This window comes from Stegostoma tigrinum, chromosome 3 (assembly GCF_030684315.1).
Source record: "Stegostoma tigrinum isolate sSteTig4 chromosome 3, sSteTig4.hap1, whole genome shotgun sequence".
In the NCBI taxonomy this organism is placed as follows: Eukaryota; Metazoa; Chordata; class Chondrichthyes; order Orectolobiformes; family Stegostomatidae; genus Stegostoma; species Stegostoma tigrinum.
This window is the reverse complement of record NC_081356.1, coordinates 133,653,094-133,673,337: the sequence shown is the minus strand read 5'-3', so window position 1 is coordinate 133,673,337 and position 20,244 is coordinate 133,653,094. Positions and strand designations below refer to the sequence as shown.

General features: G+C 44.9%; 1 protein-coding gene across 1 annotated transcript; it reads right to left on the bottom strand.

Moving 5' to 3' along the window:
- Positions 1-7,430: 7,430 nt before the first annotated feature.
- On the bottom strand, positions 7,431-14,689 carry LOC125451101 (C-C motif chemokine 19-like). The gene is made up of 4 exons (XM_059645046.1): positions 14,509-14,689; positions 10,475-10,601; positions 9,190-9,333; positions 7,431-8,603 (listed from the first exon to the last, which is right to left on the bottom strand). Exons 1-4 carry the CDS (start codon positions 14,591-14,593, stop codon positions 8,588-8,590), a joined length of 372 nt encoding a protein of 123 aa, XP_059501029.1. The 5' UTR covers positions 14,594-14,689; the 3' UTR covers positions 7,431-8,587.
- Between the last annotated feature and the right edge of the window lie 5,555 nt (positions 14,690-20,244).

Here is a 20,244-nt window from a genome sequence, read left to right as displayed (position 1 = left end):
CCCCTCACACCCATTGATTCCAGTTTTGCTTTGTTGAATGCAGCCTTGAAGTCAAAAGCTGTCACTCTCACCTCACTTCTGGAATTCAGCTCTTTTGTCCATGTTTGTAATAAGGCTGAAATGAGGTTAGGAGCTTGGCGGAACCCAAACTGGGCATCACTGAGTGAGTTATTGCTGCAGCACTCCCTCAGCACTGACCCTCCGACAGTGCAGCGCTCCCTCAGCACTGACCCTCCAACAGTGCGGCACTCCCTCAGCACTGACCCTCCGACAGGGCGGCGCTCCCTCAGCACTGACCCTCCGACAGTGCCCACTTCCTCAGCACTGACCCTTCAACAGTGCGGCACTCCCTCTGTACTGACCCTCCAACAGGGTGGCGCTCCCTCAGCGCTGACCCTCCGACAGTGCCCACTCCCTCAGCACTGACCCTCCGACAGTGCTGTGTTGTCTTCGTATGTATGAATTTCCAGATTTAGAGTAAGAGTAGGACAATCGGCCTCTCAAGCCAACTGTTTATTAAGATCATAGTTAAGCGGATTTTAATGTCATAGACTCACACAATCATAGAGGTGCACAGCTCAGAAACAGAACCTTTGGTCTGACTCATCCATGCTGACAAGATATCCTAAATTAATTTAGTCCTATTTGCCAGCCTTTGGTTCTCTAAATCCTGGCTATTCTTTTACCCAAGTGATGCCTTTTAATTTTTGTAGTTGTACTGGCCCCCACCACGGCCTTTGGCAGCTCACTCCATACGTGCATCGCTCTCTGTCTGAATAAATTGCTCCTTAGAGCCCTTTCACACCTTTCCCCCTCACCTTAAGCCTACCTGCTCTAATTTAGGACTCTCCCACCCTGGGGTAAAGGCCTTGTCTATTTATCCTATCCATGCCCCTCATTATTTTATAAACCTCAGCTCCAGGGAAAATAAACCCAATCTATTTAGCCTCTCTCTAAAGCTCAAACCCTCCTACCCTAACACCATCCTTGTAAATCTTTTCTGAACCTTTTCAAGTTTCACAATATTTTTCCTATAGCAAGAAGAACAAGAGTTGAATGCAGTATTTTAAAAGTGGCCTAACCAATGCCCTGTACGCCAGCAACATGACCTCTCAACTCCTATGCTCAATGCACTGACTCATAAAGGCAAGCGTACCAAATTCTTTCTTCACTATCCTATGTATCTGAGTCTCCACTTTTGAGGAACTATGAACTTGTACTCTCAGGTCTCTTTGTTCAGCAACACCTCCCTGGACCTTACCATTAAGTGCCAATTCCACATTCTTGCCTATCCCTGATAACCTTTCATCTTGCTTCTCAAGAATTTGTCTATTTTCACTTTAAAAATATTTAAAGACTCAGCTTCTGCCACATTTTTAGGAATTCAGCTTTTTTATTCACTGGTAGGATGTGGGCATCACTGGCTGAGCTAGCATTTATTGCCCTTTCCTAGTTGTGCTTGAGAAGCTGGTGGTGAGGCAGCGTTTGATTTTTCTTGCCTTCTGTATACCAAAGACTCAGTCCCAAAGACTCTCAATCTTCTGAGAGAGAAAAATATCATTCAGCACTTGCAGATAACTCTATTTACAATGGGCTACCCTTGATATTTAAGCAGTGTCTTCATGTTCTAGATTCTCCCACAGAGGTAACATCCTCTTCACATCTACCCTATCAAGACTCCGTAGGATCTTTTATATTCACTCTTCTAAACACCAGTGGATACTAGCCCCATCTGCCCAACATTTCCTCTTAAGCCAGGAATTAGCCTGGTAAACCTTCTGTGAACTACTTCCAATTCATTTACATCTTCCTATAAATAATATGACCAATAAGGGTGGCACAGTGGCTCAGTGGTTAGCACTGCTGTCTCACAGTGCCAGGGACCCGGCTTCAATTCCACCCTTGGGCGACTGTCCCTGTGGAGTTTGCACCTTCTCCCTGTGTCTGCTTGGGTTTTCTCCAGCGGCTCTGGTTTCATCCCACAGTCCAAAGATGTGCAGGCTGGGTGGATTGGCCGTGCTAAATTGTCCATAGTGTTCAGGGATGTGTAGATTGGATGGATTATAGGGGGGTAGATTTGGGTGGGATGCTCTCAGGGTCGGTGTGGGCTTGTTGGGCCAAAGGGCCTGCTTCTACACTGTGGATTCTATAAAAAATACTGCACATAGTCCTCCAGTTGTGGTTTCACCAGTGTGCTGTGTAATTGATAACCTCAACTCCCCTCACAATAAACAATGACATTCTATTAATTCTCTGAATTACTTGTTGCTGTGGCATACTAGCATTCTGAAGTTCATGCAGGAAAGCCAGATCATTCTGAGCTCTGGGTCCTCTCACTATTCATTAAATCGCATTTTTTATTCCTCCTGTCAAAATAAACAATTTCACATTTTCCACATTCTACTCCATTTGCCAAATCTTTCCCCAGCTATTCAACCTCTTTATACCTTTATAACTTGATTTGATTTATTATTGTCATGAGCTGAGTGAAAAGTATTGTCTTGTGCGCTAACCAGACAAATCACACCTCTATAAGAACATCGGGAGCCACACAACAGAATGCAGATACAATGTTACAGCTACAGAGAAGGTGCAGAAAAAGATCAGCTCTAATATATGAGAGGTCAGCTCAAAAGTCTGCTAACAGCAGGAAGAAACTGTTCTTAAATCTGTATGTTATTTTAAAATTTTGTTATCTTCTGCCCAACGGAAGAGGGTGGAAGAGACTATAACTGGGAAGTTATGTTGGCTGCTTTCCCAAGGCAGTAGATAGTGGTTCAGAGGGACATTCTCTAACACTGGGGAGAGGGTCAGGCAGAGCTTCGGATCCTGCTGCTCTGGGTTTCTCATGTGGCGAGCAGTGGGATTAAATGGGTGGACAGGCGGTACCAGGCAATGGTTGTAAGTGAGCAAAAAATGCGCAGTATGTAGAGTGGCAGGCAGTCTGAGGGAAAGTGCAGTGAGGGGCTGTCAGTTGGAGAGATGTGGTTTAATTTGATTTATTATTGCCACATGCACTGAAATACAGTGAAAAGTATTGTATTGTGTGCCAGCCAGAAAAATCATACCTCTCCTAAGTACGTCAGGGTAATAGTACGTCAGGGCCTCTAGGCCCGGAACGTCAGCTTTTGTGCTCCTGAGATGCTGCTGGGCCTGCTGTGTTCATCCAGCCTCACATTTTGTTATCTTGGATTCTCCAGCATCTGCAGTTCCCGTTATCTCTGATACATGAGAGGTCTGTTCATAAGTCTGTTCACAGCAGTGGGGAAGAAGCTATTCTTAAACCCGGGAGCCTTTGATCATGTTGGTTGCTTTCCCGAGGCAGCAGGAAGTGTAGATGGAGTCAGTGGATGGAAGGCTGGTTTGTGTGATAGACTGAGCTGTGTCGACGGCTCTCTGTGCTTTCTTGTGATCTTGGGCAGAGTAGTTGCCATATCGCACTGTGAAGCATCCAGATAGGATGTTTTCCATAGTACATCTATAAAACTTGGGAAGAGTTGTTGTGGACCTGCTGGACTTCCTTAGCCTCCTGAGGAAGTAGAGGCGTTGGTGTGCTTTCTTGAGAGTAGCATTGACATGCATGGACCAAGACAGATTATTGCTTATATTTACTGCCAGGAACTTGCCAGGGTCATCACATTTGACGACAAAGAGATGTTGATCCCGCTACCCTTTGCTTTGCCCAAGGACACTGCGAATCCATTTGGGGAATTGAGAAGCCCCCAGAAAGTAATGCACAGTCAGGTGTTGCAAACATGAGCCTTGTGTCTGTAAAAAGTGCGCCTTCCCCACTTCCTGGGGAAGAGGCTGTTTCTGGTTGGGTCTGGAAATGGGGCTGGATGATCTACCATTCCGGAAGGTAAGTGGGCATGCCTGATGGAAGTAGTTGCAGCCTCCTGTGCTTTGTGCGGTCTCGTTCTCGGTCTGGTTGGGCATCCATATTGGGTATCCCATAGGGTCGGGTAGGGCCATGGAGTCAGATCTCCAATCGACGTGCAGGTTGGGCCTTCGAGAAGCTGGCAAGTGTCTCCGTTGTCGTGGTTATGGTTCCAGTCTAGCCCCTTGGGTTCACACACTCAGAGGCTCCGGGATGTCCTGGTCTCTGTTGGGCTAGATCCAGTCAGTCGGTTTGGGGGGTGGGGCCATGGGGTGCGGTGTTCCCGAAGGTCAGAAGGTAGCCAGAGAATATTGTTAGTAGTTCTGACAGACTTAGAATTGAGTTTTAAAAGAGCCGAATAGACAGAGTATAATAGACAGAAGGAGACAATCTGCTTGTAAAGACTTTCCATACTTCAGTGTTATTGTAGGTGCACATTGAGATGAGGGTTGAGGGTGCAGGAGAGGGTGTGAGTACTGTCACTGTTAATGTGAGGGCACTATAGGGCAGGGTGGGCACTGGTTTTGGATCAATGTTGAGAGGGAGCTGGATGTAGAATCAGGGGTTTGAGGAGGGTACAGGATCAGAGTTGAGAGCTGGGGTCAGGTTGAGGGTAAGGGGATGGAGGGAGGTCAGGGCTGAGGTGAGGATGCTTCCTACATTATAACAGTAACAACACTTTGAAAGCACACCATTGATGAGGAAGCACATCAGGGCATCTTGGTGTTGTGAAAGGAGCTATCTAAATGCAAGACTGTCTATGTTGTGCAGAAATCATGTGATTGCCTCCAGGTCTTGTTCTTGTTTCGGGATGTAACGTTAGACCCATCTCTGGGCTGGGAGACCAGTATGAGGTGGTGACGCTATCCAGTGGCCCAGGTTAAAGCTCTTGAGACACGGATACCATAAGACCATAAGACATAGGAGTGGAAGTAAGGCCATTTGGCCCATCAAGTCCACTCCACCATTTAAATCATGGCTGATGGGTATTTCAACTCCACTTCCCTGCACTCTCCCCGTAGCCCTTGATTCCTTGTGAGATCAAGAATTTATCAATCTCTGCCTTGAAGGCATCTAATGTCCCAACCTCCACTGCACTCCGTGGCAATGAATTCCACAGGCCAACCACTCTCTGGCTGAAGAAATGTCTCCTCATTTCCGTTTTAAATTTACCCCCTCTAATTCTAAGGCTGTGCCCACGGATCCTAGTCTCCCCACCTAATGGAAACAACTTCCCAGTGCCCACCCTTTCTAAGCCATGCATTATCTTGTAAGTTTCTATTAGGTCTCCCCTCAACCTTCCAAACTCTAATGAATACAATTCCAGGATCCTTAGCCATTCATTATACGTTAAACCTACCATTCCAGGGATCATCCATGTGAATCTCCGCTGGACACGCTCCAGGCTACAAATCCCACCATAGCAGCTGGGAGATCTGAATTCATTTAAACAAAATCTGGAAGTCATCAGGGACGGTGAATATGAAACTCTTATCGATTGTTACATGAATCTCCAGACCCACTGCTATATGGCTGACTCTTATCTGCTCTCCGAAATGGCTCAGCAAATCCCACTCAGTTCGGAGGTAATCAGGAACAAAAACAGAAATTGCTGGGAAAGCTCAGCAGGTCTAGCAGCATCTGCGCAGAGGAAATCAGAGTTAATGCTTTGGGTCTGGTGACCCTTCTTCGGGGCAATTAGATACTAGCAACAAATGCTGACCCAGCCAGTGATGCCTATATCCTATGAAAGGAAACTGTATGCAGTGTGCCAGCTGTTGTGTCAGAAGGCACTGCTGCTGCTGGTTTAGTTGTTACAAGAAGTGCCAGCAAGCAAGAATCTGGTGCTCCTGCTTTAACTATCTCATTCAAATGATGCTTTCTGCAATTTGTTTGATAATTTGTGGTCGCAGCGGGTTTGTTTTGTGCTTGCCACTTACTCAGGTTTGGCAGTGTGCCAACCTGCTGAAGGGCTGAATTGTTCACTTGGGAAAAGAGACAAGACTAGTCTGTGAAATGAATAGTTATGGGACTCAACTTTCTCTTTAGTTATCTGGTATGAACTTAATCGCCCAGTGGTATTATCGCTGGACTATTTATCCAGAAACTCAGGAACGTTCTGGGGAGGTAAATTTAAGTTTCAACATGGTGGAATTTGAATTCAATTAAAATCTGAGATTAAGAGTTTAATGATGATATAAAATCACCACTGATTGTAGGAAAAACCAAGCTTATTAACTAATGTCCTTTAGGAAGGAAAACTGTCATCCTTACCTGGTTTCCGCTACACATGATTCCAGATCTACAGCAATGTGGTTAACTCTTAATTGCCCACTGGGCAGTTAGGGATGGACAATAAGCACTGGCCTGGTCCCATGAATGATTTTTAAAAAATGAATGCGACAAACTTAGGGAGAGAAGACAGCAAGATTGGTTTTAATGCTCCCTTTCCCCAAACTCAGTTGACTAAAAATTGCTTTGTATCCAATGAAATCATTTTTGGAGAGTGGGCAGAGTGCCTAGCCATCCTCAACTTCCTCCCTCACCAACCTCAACTTCCTCTCTCACCAACCTCAACTTCCTCCCTCACCAACCTCAACACCTTACCTCACCAACCTCAACTTCCTCCCTCACCATCCTCAACTTCCTCCCTCACCAACCTCAACTTCCTCCCTCACCATCCTCAACTTCCTCCCTCACCAACCTCAACTTCCTCCCTCACCAATCTCACCTCCCTCCCTCACCAACCTCAACACCTTACCTCACCAACCTCACGTCCCTACCTCAGTAATCTTACCCCCTACCTCACCAATCTTACTCTACCTCACCAACCTCACCCTACTTCACTAATTGTACCTCTCTACCTCACCAATCATACCCTACTTCAATATTCTCAACTCCCTTCCTCACCAACCTTACCCCCTACCTCACCAATCTTACTCTACCTCACCAACCTCACCCTACTTCACTAATCGTACCTCTCTACCTCACCAATCATACCCTACTTCAATATTCTCAACTCCCTTCCTCACCAACCTTACCCCCTTACCTCACCATGCTCTATTCGCCACCTTACCAACCTTACCCCCACCACCTTGCCAACTTCAACGCCCTACCTCAGCAATTCCCCCCAACCTCACCCCACTCCCTCCAAACTCACCCTCCATCTCACCAATCTCTCCTCTACCTTACCACTCTACCTCATTCCCTACCCAACAAACCTGACACACCTACACCTGCTCCCCTCCGACTGAGCCTGGCCTCCCCCTGCCAGTTGGTGAGTGCAGATTTTGACGGGAGAGTGCAGATCGAAACCCTTCTGCTTGCCTGGTTGTTTGGAATGTGAGGTCAGGGTCAGGGTCGATGTACCAATCCAACGTGATCTGCATGAACAGAACAGGCTGGAAGGGTTGAATGGTCACCACTTGGTCCCATGAATCAGGGAGGATTCTTGAGGCTCTGTCACAGGATGAAACCAGGTCCCATTCCCTCCAGCTTTCTCCAAAGAGAAAGAAGTGTACTGGCAGGCCAGACTTATATATCAAATGAGCTTTATTCATTTTTACAAAACTACAAAATATTACAAAATTGTAGGCTGGAAACTCAAAACAATTCAGCTTGAAACCAAAGGACACAGTCCAATCAGACAGCTTATTCAGATTAGAACAGAATGTTTCTGAAGGCACATATCATTGTACAGAGTAAGATCCCACATCCAGTCTCCAAAATGGCATAACATGATGGGCTTTAAAGACTATGAAGACTGCAGAGGGACAGATGCATCAGTAGGTGCTGTTCCCTTGTGTAGTGGAGGAAGAGAGGCAACAGAGTTTAATTGAACATTCAACATCAGTATTCACATTATGTTGGGATTCAGCTTTATGTCACTCCCTCAGTCACATTATAGGTTTTTTGATTTATTGGCTCAGCCTCAGTAAGTGGTTCGATTGAGGGCAGTTGCAGGTTGCTAAGGAAATGGAATTGTTCCCAGTCCAGATAAAAGCACCTTCACTCCTGCCGACAAGCACATGGCTCATTGGCTTTGACAATGTGTTTAAACACAGGACTGATGTGGAATTGAGGGAGCCAATTGCATTATCCAAATCGATCACTGCATTTCAGGGCATGGCAAAACCAACCCACATTTACTTTAACCCCACTCCTGCTAGGTTTTACAAGTGTCAGGTTGTGAACAAGGTAAAGCTGCCTCTACCCTATCACATCAAACGCTCCCAGGACAAGGATTATTTTGTGTTAGATACAAAGTAAAGCTCTCTGTAGTCTCTTAAACTGAAATAAAAAAGCTCTCCCTATACTGTCCCCATGAAACAGTCCCAGGACAGGGACAGTATGGGGTTAGATACAGACTAAAGCTCTATCTTTTTATATATAAAAACTTATACTGATCACACAAATAAGATTTTCCTGGGCGGTCTCAATGAATGATTCAAATTCAGTGCCAATTTAGTACGAGTTTTATATGGGGCAACCTCTTTTGGCATCACAGTGAGACTGTTCATTCTGAATCCAATTTCACCAAAAAGACAACAGGAGCGGGGATTGGAAAAATGATTGGTCGGTGTCATATTTACAAACGAATACATCCCTCAGTCTGACCTCAAGTAACGTTGATAACTTTGGTATATGTTAGTTCTTTTTCCAATTAATGCAGATGGAACGAATCAAAAGTTTGTTGACCGTCATCTCTCCTCATGCCTGTGAATTCCTGGAAAGAAAAGGTTACAATTTGTTACGAGAATTGGAAGACTGAATTTTAGATTAGTGGGAGAGTGCACACAGGGATGTTGGAGGGGGATTAAATAGATGGGGAGTGTCAGTGATGGGGGTAGAATGTACACTGAGGTATGGGAGGAGTCAGTAAAAGGGAGAGTATACATGGGGCTGAGGGGAGAGTGGTTTTTATTGGGGCGATGATGTTCACATCTGTCTTGCTTGTTTTTCTTTCACTAAGCGAGACTCATCCCAACGATCGCCCAGTAGTAGATGGAAAAAAGACCCTGCTGGTTGACATCTGTGAATTAACTGAAGACTGCACTGAGAGGGAATGGTATAGATGGATAGGGGAAGAACTGGTGAAACCAATGATGAGGGACGGGGGTCTGTGCGGAGTGTTTTAGAAGGTGACTGGGATGGTGCTGGGGAGTGGAGGTTGAAAGGGCAGGATATTTGAGAAAGAATTGAAGATTGAGATATCTAGGAAGGTGAGAGAGAGAGAGTGTGTGTGCGGGAAGTCGGGAGTAGCGTGGGTTTTGGAGGTGTAGAGAGGCAAAGCAATGAAATGTTACTCTCACCTTTTAGACTTGAGCCTCTTCTGATTCCTTTTCTGACCAAGTTTTGCTTTCCTTCCCTTCTTATCGTCGAGTTTCTTCAGCAGTTTCTTCACCCACATTTCCCCTGGGGGGCTGCACAGATGTTTATTCCTCTTAGTCAGGAACCTATTGGGAAGGTGAAGGGTCAGGGTTAACCAAGTATTCAAACCCTCAGCTGACAAAAGAAACTTTGAGGGGCCTTGCTGCAGCCTGTCTCCCCTGGACTCCTGGATGACTTAGTATCAAATGCCCCAAGATAGGGGACGGTAAAGTTAATGCTTATACTCAAGCATGCGAGCACGTATGAGGTGTTATTTGCGTGCATGCACGCATGTACTTGTGTGTGCATGCATGCGTCTCTTAACCCCAGGAATGGCAATGAGGTGACCTCCACAGTTTCCCAGGGTCGGTGTCGGGGCTCAGGGATGAGCTCCTGCCCTTTCGGGTAAGAACTATTCCCAGCCTGGGCCCGCAAGTGGAAAATAGGAAAAGCTGGATAGTTTGGCAGTAGGAATAGACAAACAGGAGATGAATTTAATACAGAGAAATGTTTGGGGACGCATTTTGACAGATGGGATAGAGAAAGGCAGAGCAGACTTAATGATGCAGTGGTAGAGATTGACGGGGGTCCTGATGGGACATATGCATCAATCTTTGTAAGTGACGAGACATCTAGCAAAACTGTTTGGATTTTCAGCTTCATAAATCAAGACACTGAGTACAGAAGCAGGGATGCTCTTCCTAGGTCAGGTCCCAACTAGAGGATTTCCTCGAATTCAGAGCTGCACTTTGGAAAAGGTTTAAAACTCCTCAAGAGGATACAGAGAGAGGTTACCCAGAGTGGTTCTAGGGATGAGGAGTTTTTAGTGATAAAGTTAGGTTGGAGAAGTTGGGATTGTTCTCCTTGGAGCAAAGGAGATCAAGGGGAAATTTGATTGCAGTATACGAGAGTTTGAGATGACAAACACCTCAGAAAGCTTCCCGTTGCCTGACAATACATTAACGAGGGGTGATAGATTTATGCAGTGCGTGGTTGTGAGCTAGACCTTGCTGCCCGTGGAGAGGGGCTGGAAATGGAGACGCGAAATTGGTTTGAAACTGAAACTGGACAGGGTGATAAACCCGCAGGGTTAAAGAGTAGAGACAATGCCTGGGATTGCTCCATTGGCAACAGTTACAGACCCGATGGGCTGAGTGGCTTCCTTCTGAGTCAATGGCACCCGAGGGTGGGAGAAGGTCTGATAGAGAATCCCGACTTGGCACTTACACAACAGCGTGGACTTTGCAGCCATCGCTGGGCAGTTGTATTTGGTAGCTGCGCACGATCTTCCAGGGGATTTCGTTTGCGCTGGTCGAGAGGCAGCAATCCTGCAAAGCCATGCTATTCTCGCTAGCTAGAAGGAAGAACAAACAGAGTTAAGATGCATTCAATAATCAGCAGCAAACACCTGGTGACAGGAACCACACAGCAGAGAGGGTGATGGGGTTACTGGGAAACCCAGTACAGGTTTTCCGAGTGGAAATGGATGGAGAAAAGGAAGGAAAGTGGGAAATTATGCACATATTGAGCAGGAATTCTTCTTGGAAATCCTGTTTGCATCCATGAACTTCTTCCTTCCCTTTTTGTTCTGGAATTAACCTTGCCAAACCTGCTGAGGCATTACATTTGGTCCATCATAGAACATAGAACATAGAACATAGAACATAGAACAGTACAGCACAGAACAGGCCCTTCAGCCCACAATGTTGTGCCGACCATTGATCCTCATGGATGCACCCTCAAATTTCTGTGACCATATGCATGTCCAGCAGTCTCTTAAATGACCCCAATGACCTTGCTTCCACAACTGCTGCTGGCAACGCATTCCATGCTCTCACAACTCTCTGCGTAAAGAACCTGCCTCTGACATCCCCTCTATACTTTCCACCAACCAGCTTAAAACTATGACCCCTCGTGCTAGCCATTTCTGCCCTGGGAAATAGTCTCTGGCTATCGACTCTATCTATGCCTCTCATTATCTTGTATACCTCAATTAGGTCCCCTCTCCTCCTCCTTTTCTCCAATGAAAAGAGACCGAGCTCAGTCAACCTCTCTTCATAAGATAAGCCCTCCAGTCCAGGCAGCATCCTGGTAAACCTCCTCTGAACCCTCTCCAAAGCATCCACATCTTTCCTATAATAGGGCGCCCAGAACTGGACGCAGTATTCCAAGTGCGGTCTAACCAAAGTTTTATAGAGCTGCAACAAGATCTCACGACTCTTAAACTCAATCCCCCTGTTAATGAAAGCCAAAACACCATATGCTTTCTTAACAACCCTGTCCACTTGGGTGGCCATTTTAAGGGATCTATGTATCTGCACACCAAGATCCCTCTGTTCCTCCACGCTGCCAAGAATCCTATCTTTAATCCTGTACTCAGCTTTCAAATTCGACCTTCCAAAATGCATCACCTCGCATTTATCCAGGTTGAACTCCATCTGCCACCTCTCAGCCCATCTCTGCATCCTGTCAATGTCCCGCTGCAGCCTACAACAGCCCTCTACACTGTCAACGACACCTCCGACCTTTGTGTCGTCTGCAAACTTGCTGACCCATCCTTCAATTCCGTCGTCCAAGTCATTAATAAAAATTACAAACAGTAGAGGCCCAAGGACAGAGCCCTGTGGAACCCCACTCACCACTGACTTCCAGGCAGAATATTTTCCTTCTACTACCACACGCTGTCTTCTGTTGGCCAGCCAATTCTGTATCCAAGCAGCTAAGTTCCCCTGTATCCCATTCCTCCTGACCTTCTGAATGAGCCTTCCATGGGGAACCTTATCAAATGCCTTACTGAAGTCCATATACACCACATCCACAGCTCGACCCTCATCAACCTTACTAGTCACATCCTCAAAAAACTCGATAAGGTTTGTAAGGCATGACCTACCCCTCACAAAGCCGTGTTGACTGTATTTGATCAAGCCATGCTCTTCCAGATGGTCATAAATCTTATCCCTCAGAATCCTTTCTAACACCTTGCAGACGACAGACGTGAGACTTACCGGTCTATAATTGCCGGGGATTTCTCTATTTCCTTTCTTGAAGAGAGGAATTACATTTGCCTCTCTCCAGTCCTCAGGTACGACTCCAGTGGAGAGCGAGGATGCAAAGATCTTCGCAAGTGGCGAAGCAATTGCATTTCTCGCTTCCCAAAGCAGCCGAGGACAAATCTGATCCGGGCCTGGCGACTTGTCAATCTTAATGTTTGACAAAATTTTCAGCACATCAGCTTCCTCTATCTCTATCCATTCCAGCATGCACACCTGCTCTTCAAAGGTTTCATTCACTACACAGTTCGATTCTTTCGTAAAGACAGAAGCAAAAAACTCATTTAGGGCTTCCCCTACCTCCTCAGGCTCCACACACAAGTTCCCTATGCTATCCCTGATCGGCCCTACTCTTTCTTTGACCATTCTCTTATTCCTCACGTAAGTGTAAAATGCCTTTGTGTTTTCCCGGATTCCTTCTGCCAAGCCTTTCTCGTGCCCCCTCCTGGCTCTCCTCAGACCATTTTTGAGCTCCTTCCTTGCCTGCATGTAATCCTCTCTAGCTGAACTTGACCCTAGCTTCCTCCACCTTATGTAAGCTACCTTCTTCCTTTTCACTAGAAGCTCCACCGCTCTCGTCATCCAAGGTTCCTTTATCTTACCCCTTCTTGCCTGTCTCAGAGGGACATATTTACTCATCACTCCCAACAACTGTTCCTTAAACCATCTCCACATGTCTATAGTTCCCTTACCATGGAACAACTGCTCCCAGTCCATGCTTCCTAACTCGTGTCTAATCGCATCATAGTTTCCTCTTCCCCAATTAAATATCCTCCCATTCTGCCTCATCCTCTCCTTCTCCATAGCTATGTAGAATGAGAGAGTGTTATGGTCACTATCACCAAAATGCTCTCCCACCACAAGATCTGATACCTGCCCCGGCTCGTTTCCGAGCACCAAGTCTAGAATGGCCTCTCCCCTCGTCGGCCTGTCAACGTACTGCGTTAGGAAACCCTCCTGAACACACCTTACAAAAACAGCTCCATTCAAATCTTCTGCTCGAAGGAGGTTCCAATCAATATTAGGAAAGTTAAAGTCACCCATTACAACAACCCTACTGCGTCCACACTTTTCCAAAATCTGTCGACCTATGCTTTCTACAATCTCCCTGCTGCTATTGGGGGGCCTGTAGTAAACCCCTAACGAGGTGACTACTCCCTTGCTGTTCCTAATTTCCACCCATACTGACTCAGTTGGCAGATCTTCCTCGACAATGGAAGCTTCTGTAGCTGTGATACTCTCTCTGATTAGTACTGCTACACCCCCTCCTCTTTTTCCCCCCTCCCTATTCTTTTTAAATGTTCTAAACCCTGGAACATCCAGCAACCATTCCTGCCCATGAGAAACCCATGTCTCTGTTATGGCCACAACATCATAGCACCAGGTACTGATCCATGCTCTAAGTTCATCACTTTTATTCCTGATACTCCTTGCATTAAAGCAAACACACTTTAACCGATCCCTTGGTTCCTTCCCAGGAAAATCCTTCCCACTAGCTGGTCTACCTCTTGCTACTGCCTCACCTGCATCAACGCTCACCTCTGGTATACAGCTCAGGTTCCCACCCCCCTGCCATACTAGTTTAAACCCTCTCGAACTACTCGAGCAAACCTTCCACCCAGGACATTGGTCCCCTTCCAGTTCAGATGCAACCCGTCCTTCTTGTACAGGTCCCACCTTCCCCAGAAGGCATCCCAATTATCAACATATCTGAAGCCCTCCCTCCTACACCAGCTGCGTAGCCACGTGTTCAGCTGCGCCCGCTCCCTGTTCCTCACCTCGCTATCTCGTGGCACCGGTAGTAAACCAGAGAACACTACTCTGTTCGTCCTGCTCTGCAGCTTCCATCCTAACTCATATCTGTGCTGTCTTTGAAAGAGCTAGCTAATCGGTCCCACTGTCTCAGCTCTGCCTCCCCAAATCCCTGCAAGCATCACTCCTTCCAGTATTTAATCAGTTCCCCTTCTAATGGTTACTACTGGATCTGCTTCCACTGACCTTGCAGGAAATGCATCCGAGACCATTATGTGAAAAAGAAAATAAAAAATCTCTCCTCCTACCCCCACGCCCCAGCACACCTCCCACCTTCCTTCCACTTATCTTCAAATATGTTCTCAGCAATCTGCCTATGGAAACAATTTCTCTCCCCCGACCCCCGGTTATTCTATTGAAATACCTCAGTTACACCTCACCTCTGAGAGGGTTACTGACCTTGTGAACTGCCCCAGAGAGAGGCAGGAATGATGAGGAGGAGGGCAGCAGCAGAGATAGCTGTTCCCTTCATGATAAACTGCATACGGCTGTCCTTTGGGCACGTTTGGCTCAATGCCGTCTTGCTCTCTCTGTCTGCGGTGAGCTGTTGCAACTCTGTGCTGTTCTGCTGTCTTCAGAGCAGGCTACTTATACTCTTGAAAGGCCGAAGTATTGCCTTGACTCACCACTTTCTACAAATCACAAAGTTATCTGCCAACCTTTGACAAATTCTCAACTGTTTACATTGGCAACGGTTCAGTGCTGGACTAAATTGTTGGCAGTCAGCCACCTGCACGTTCTCTCTTGGATTCTGGATGCTGTTCCAACTCATCCCCCAATCTCCTTACACCTTTTTCACTTCCAAACTTTGGATGATTAACCCTGTTGGACAATGCTTTCTGGGAATTTAAAGAAGAGTAAGATTGCAAGTTTACTTAAAGTGAGGAGGGAACCAGGAAATGTTCCAAATTTGAATTATTTTGGTATAAGATTTTTCTGCATGCTTCAGGTGTCCAAACATTATCAACCTCTGGACAGATCCTTCTTCAATATCCCACACCCATAAATACCCTCAATGTAAGTATAGCTTTGGTTTTTGTCCCCTAAACAAAGAGAACAAAGTCACTGAAGGTTAACATGCATGTGCAGCGAGCTATTAGCAAGCCTAACAGAATGTTAGCTTTCGTCGCAAGATTTCAGCATAGCACAGTAACCTGCCTCATTGAATAGGAGCTTGGTTAGAGTGCACCTGGAGTCCTGTATGCAGTTTCGGTCTCCTCTCAGGGAGGATATTATTGCCACAGTGGGAGTGCACTGAAGATTCACCAGACTTATCCCTGAGTGGTAAGATAAAGAGAGTTTGAGGTAAATTGGATCTGCATCCTCAACAGTTTTGAAGAATGAAAGGTAGAATCCCTACAGTGTGGAAACAGGCTCAACAGGTCCACACCAAAACCTCAGAGCATTACACCCATATTTCAAGCTGAGATGAAAAGATTTATGGTCTTTCAGAGAATCAAGGGGAAGAGTAACATAGAGATGGAGAAATGAAGAGCAGCACTAACCTGCCCTGTCATTCAATATGACCATTGTCAATGCTCCACTTCAATGATTTATTCCTACTTCTGCCTCAGACCCTTCCAACCATTTCCATGTGGAGTGGGTAGGAAGCCTACAGTCAGCCGCTCATATTGAATCGGAAAGGCTAGCCCTGCTCCTGGTTTGTATATGCTAATACAAGGTGGTGAAGTCTTGTGTGGAATGTCAACATCAGTATAGAACAAAAGCAAAGTTGCTGGAAAGGCTCAGCAGATCTGGCAGCATCTGTGAAGGAAAAAAAAACAGTTAACGTTTTGGATCCAGTGACCCTTCCTCAGACCCGAAACATTAACTCTGTTTTCTCCTTCACAGATGCTGCCAGACCTGATGAGCTTTTCCAGCAACTTCTGTTTTTGTTCCTGATTTACAGCATCCGCAGTTTTTTTTATCAGCCTAGGACAGTTGGGCTGAATGGCCAGGTTCTGCTCTGTCCAATCAATGTCGCACACTTGCCTCAGGAATTGTTCCCTTGGAATAGATAGTTCCAGTTCCACTTGGTAAGATGGGTATGCAGAACATAGAACAGAGAGCATAGAGCATAGAACAGAGAGCATAGAGCATAGAACATAGAGAATAGAACATAGAGCATAGAGCATAGAGCATAGCACATGGAACATAGAACATAGAACATAGTGCATAGACCGTAGAACATAGAGCATAGAGCATAGAACATAGAGCATAGAACATAGAACAATACAGCAAAGAACAGGCCCTTCGGCCCTTAGTGTTGCACCAACCTGTGAACTGATCTAAGCCCCTCCACCTACACTATCCCATCATTATCCATACACTTATCCAGGGACTGTTTAAATACCCCTAATGTGGCTGAGTTAACTACACTGACAGGCAGGGCGCTCCACACCCTTACCACTCTCTGAGTAAAGAACCTGCCTCTGAGAACTGACTTACATCTATCACCCCTCAATTTGTAGCAATGCCCGCTTGTAGAAGCTTTTTTGAATGAAGGCTTTTGGATGAAGTGTACTCTTCATCCAAAAACCTGCCCTGTAAACTCTGCTTACATTTTGATAAGGCCAGAAATCCCACAACACCAGTTTATAGCTCAAAAGGTTTACTTGAAAACACAAGCTTTCGGAGCATCAGTCCTTCACCGACCCTGTTACCACATTTCACCCCCACAACTGTTACTAACTCTGCTCATTTTCATATGTTTTCTACATGAGATGTCAGGGCCAACCAAAGAATACAGTGGAGATTTAATAGAATCATTCTAGGATTAAAGGCTTAATTATGTGGAGTCACTTGAGAAGCTATGATTGCATTAGAAATAGCAGAAAATAGTAAAGGAATATTTAATAGGGGTGTTCAAACTCATGAAGGATATTAACGGAGTTGATAGGGAGAAACAGGTCCACTGGCAGTGAGCTATTCTGATTTACAATGCTAGTGTGTGGCATGATTGAAGAAAATTCAATAAGACCTTTAAATAAAGATTTTCTTTTACGAAAAATTTTAAAGATTTTGTTTAAAGCAACAGATAAATACTTGAAGCTGAAAAATATGGGGAACTTTCATAACAGTTATGAGACCAAACTGGTCCAAAGAACCAGAACTGGGATCGACAGATGCTAAATGATTTCTTCTTGGCATTGTAATTAGTTCCTGCATCCAGTGTCCCACCAGAGGTTGAAGAACTGGAGCCATTTAGGTGTATTCTGGCACATAACTGGCTCCAGCATCACATCTCCCATGCAATTAAGGCCTCAAGAGGATGGAAATTCCACCCAATAACTGTCAGCCAATTGGAAGCCAGCAGTACCACCAGGCACTCTGGCTGCTACCAGTAATATGCTAAGGCCTTCACCAGAGGTTATTACCAGATCCCTGAGAACTAGTGAGCAGGATAGCATCACAGTTGCTGGTGGAGTTGACCTTCAGCACTGCCCAAGCCCTCTTCCTGATGCAAGATTCCTCAATCCAGAACAAAAAGCTTGTCAGTGAAGTTTCCTGAGCAACATTTAGGAGACATCAAGGGAATAAAGAAATACATAGATCCCATCAAATCATTGACCTACCACCAAATCCCAGTGGCCTCAAGGATAATTGGCTTTGAGCAGCTCACTGATGAGAGTAATTGACATTCTGTTACCAATACGCAGGATTCCTGCATCAGATCCTTCCTGTCCCCCGGCTGAATGAGGAACATTTTCTGATTTAAGAACAACTAGATTTAAGAACATAATAACCAGGGGCAGAAGGGGGCAATTCAGCCCCTTGAGCCTGCTGTGCCACTTAATACAATCATGGCTGATTTCATCTCAACCTACACTTCATTTCCCTGCCTGTTGTCCATAACCCATTAGTAATTTTTAAAACCTGCATATCTCCTCCTTAAATTTACTCAATATCCAGCTTCCACCACAGTCTTGGGTAGTGAATTCCAAAGATTCACAACCCTTCGAGAGAAGTAATTTCTCATCTCTATTTTAAATCTGTTACTTCCAATTCTAAAACAATGACCTCTTGTTCAAGAACATCCTCTCTACGTCTACTTTGTTTAGGTACCCCATCTGATTCTACAAGCTTCTATTCTATCCTGCCCACTTGCTAGCTCCAATAAATTTTGCTCATTCTAAACTTCAATTCTATCACACTTTTCCTTCACTTTCTGCCTCGTTCCATTTACTGTTTTGGAAAAATTAAATTGACTGAACAATGATTTGGCAATACCTGATATTTGGCAATCATTGGCTCATTTTCCTGGACTTGAGGAATTACTGCTGACTGTCGAGTCAAGAACTGGAGAAAAAAGGGAACTGGCTAGGAGGAAAACAAAACTCTTCCACTGTTCACGAATCGAGAGACTTTGGCAGCATGTTCTAATAACCTAGTATGCGACAATAATATTTTGCCCTTGACTTGGCTACAAATAGTTTCTCTGTCCTTGCTTCTGCAATTTTGTTTGTTGGGCAATCTGTTCTTCCAGTGTGGTGTCTATGTATTGTGGAGATTTGTCTACACGTCTACATATTTCTAACAGCAAAACAGCAATGAGAACAACTTAGTTGAGTTATGTAAATATATACACAACTTCTTTTTAGGTTGGAAAATGTTCTTTAGTGATTGCACCCACATCAGTTACAATAATTGTTTGTCACTTTATTGGAATAAACTATTGGTCAGCATGTTGCCCATACGCACTTGTGACCAAATTAAAATTCTCTGGTTTCCTTTCACACAGTAAAGTTTGGAAGCATGTTTGGATTTTTGGGTGCATCCAAGGGCTGAGCAAATTTTGCTTTCTCTCCTGGAGCTGTTTTAGTATTTGATTAGCCACTCCAATCCTGTGTTAATGTAGAAACTATATGGTGCTGCATTACAATTAATTATTTCAATCCAAGGCTGGGAGAAGACCATAAGTTATAGAAGCAGAATTAGGCCACTCAGCCAACTGAATTTGGTCTGCCATTCGATCATGGTTGATATGTTCCTTCTTCAGGTGTTGGTGAGAGAGTTAGAATCAGACACAGATAATTGAGACAAATTCCACCAGAGTAGATAAGACAAGGTTTTTATTACTTGTAGCCGATGCAACCAGTTGCCATGGTGAAATTTAATCCAGTAACTCCAGAGCATTAAGCTGGATGTCTAGTTTACTATTTTATTGGCATTACCAGTCCATCACCACTTTCCCCATTGATATAGACATCTGGAGAATATTTAAAAATATTACATGTTGGACTCTTGCAGTTGGTCATCTTGCCTAAAGAACTGGTGAGCAGGCAGATGAGGAACAGAAAAGAAATGGAGAAAGTCAGACCAGTGGTGCGTACTGGTGTCTATATAGGTACTACAACATTTCACTTCCATGATAAATGGCATGTCTGCAGGAATAGAGAGGAGCATGTCTAAATTTGTTGATGACACAAAGTGGATAATGTAGATGTAAACAGCAATTTACAAAAGGGACTCAAGAGATTGGGCGAGTTGTAAAACTATGGCAGATGGAGACCCATGACAGGAAACTGTTGTCCACTTTTGACGTACATAAGACACATCAGAATAATTTCTAAAATGACCATTTTATAGAAGTATAAATGTAACGGCTACATGAGGAGGTCAGAGATGAGGAGTCCCACAGTGACTAACTCTAAACTTAACTCCTTAAAGGCCATCCATCATCTACAAAATGCAAGTCAGGAGTGTGATGGAATATGCCCCATTTTCCTGGATGGGTGCAGCTCCAAAAACACTCAAGAAGCTTGACACTATCCAGGATAAAACAAATTGGCAGCACATCCACACACATCGATTCTCTCCACCACCGACGCTCAGTAGCATCAGTGTGTTCCGGCTATGAAATGCTTAGTAGTGAAATTAGGAAAAATGGGAATTAGTTAAGACACTGAATCGTTCCTTAACCTTGCTCAACTGGCCTTTAAATCAAAAATTAGAAACTAAGAGAAGCCAGGTTTCTGCTGATCTCATGCTTTCCGAATATCGGGATGCTGTTTAGATTAATAATAGTTCCCTCCTCTTTTACTAATGGTCACAGCTGAAGGTGTCTGTCAGGATTCAGCTACCATATATCATTGGTCTCCTTTTTAAAGTCGGGATTTAATGGATAATTAATAT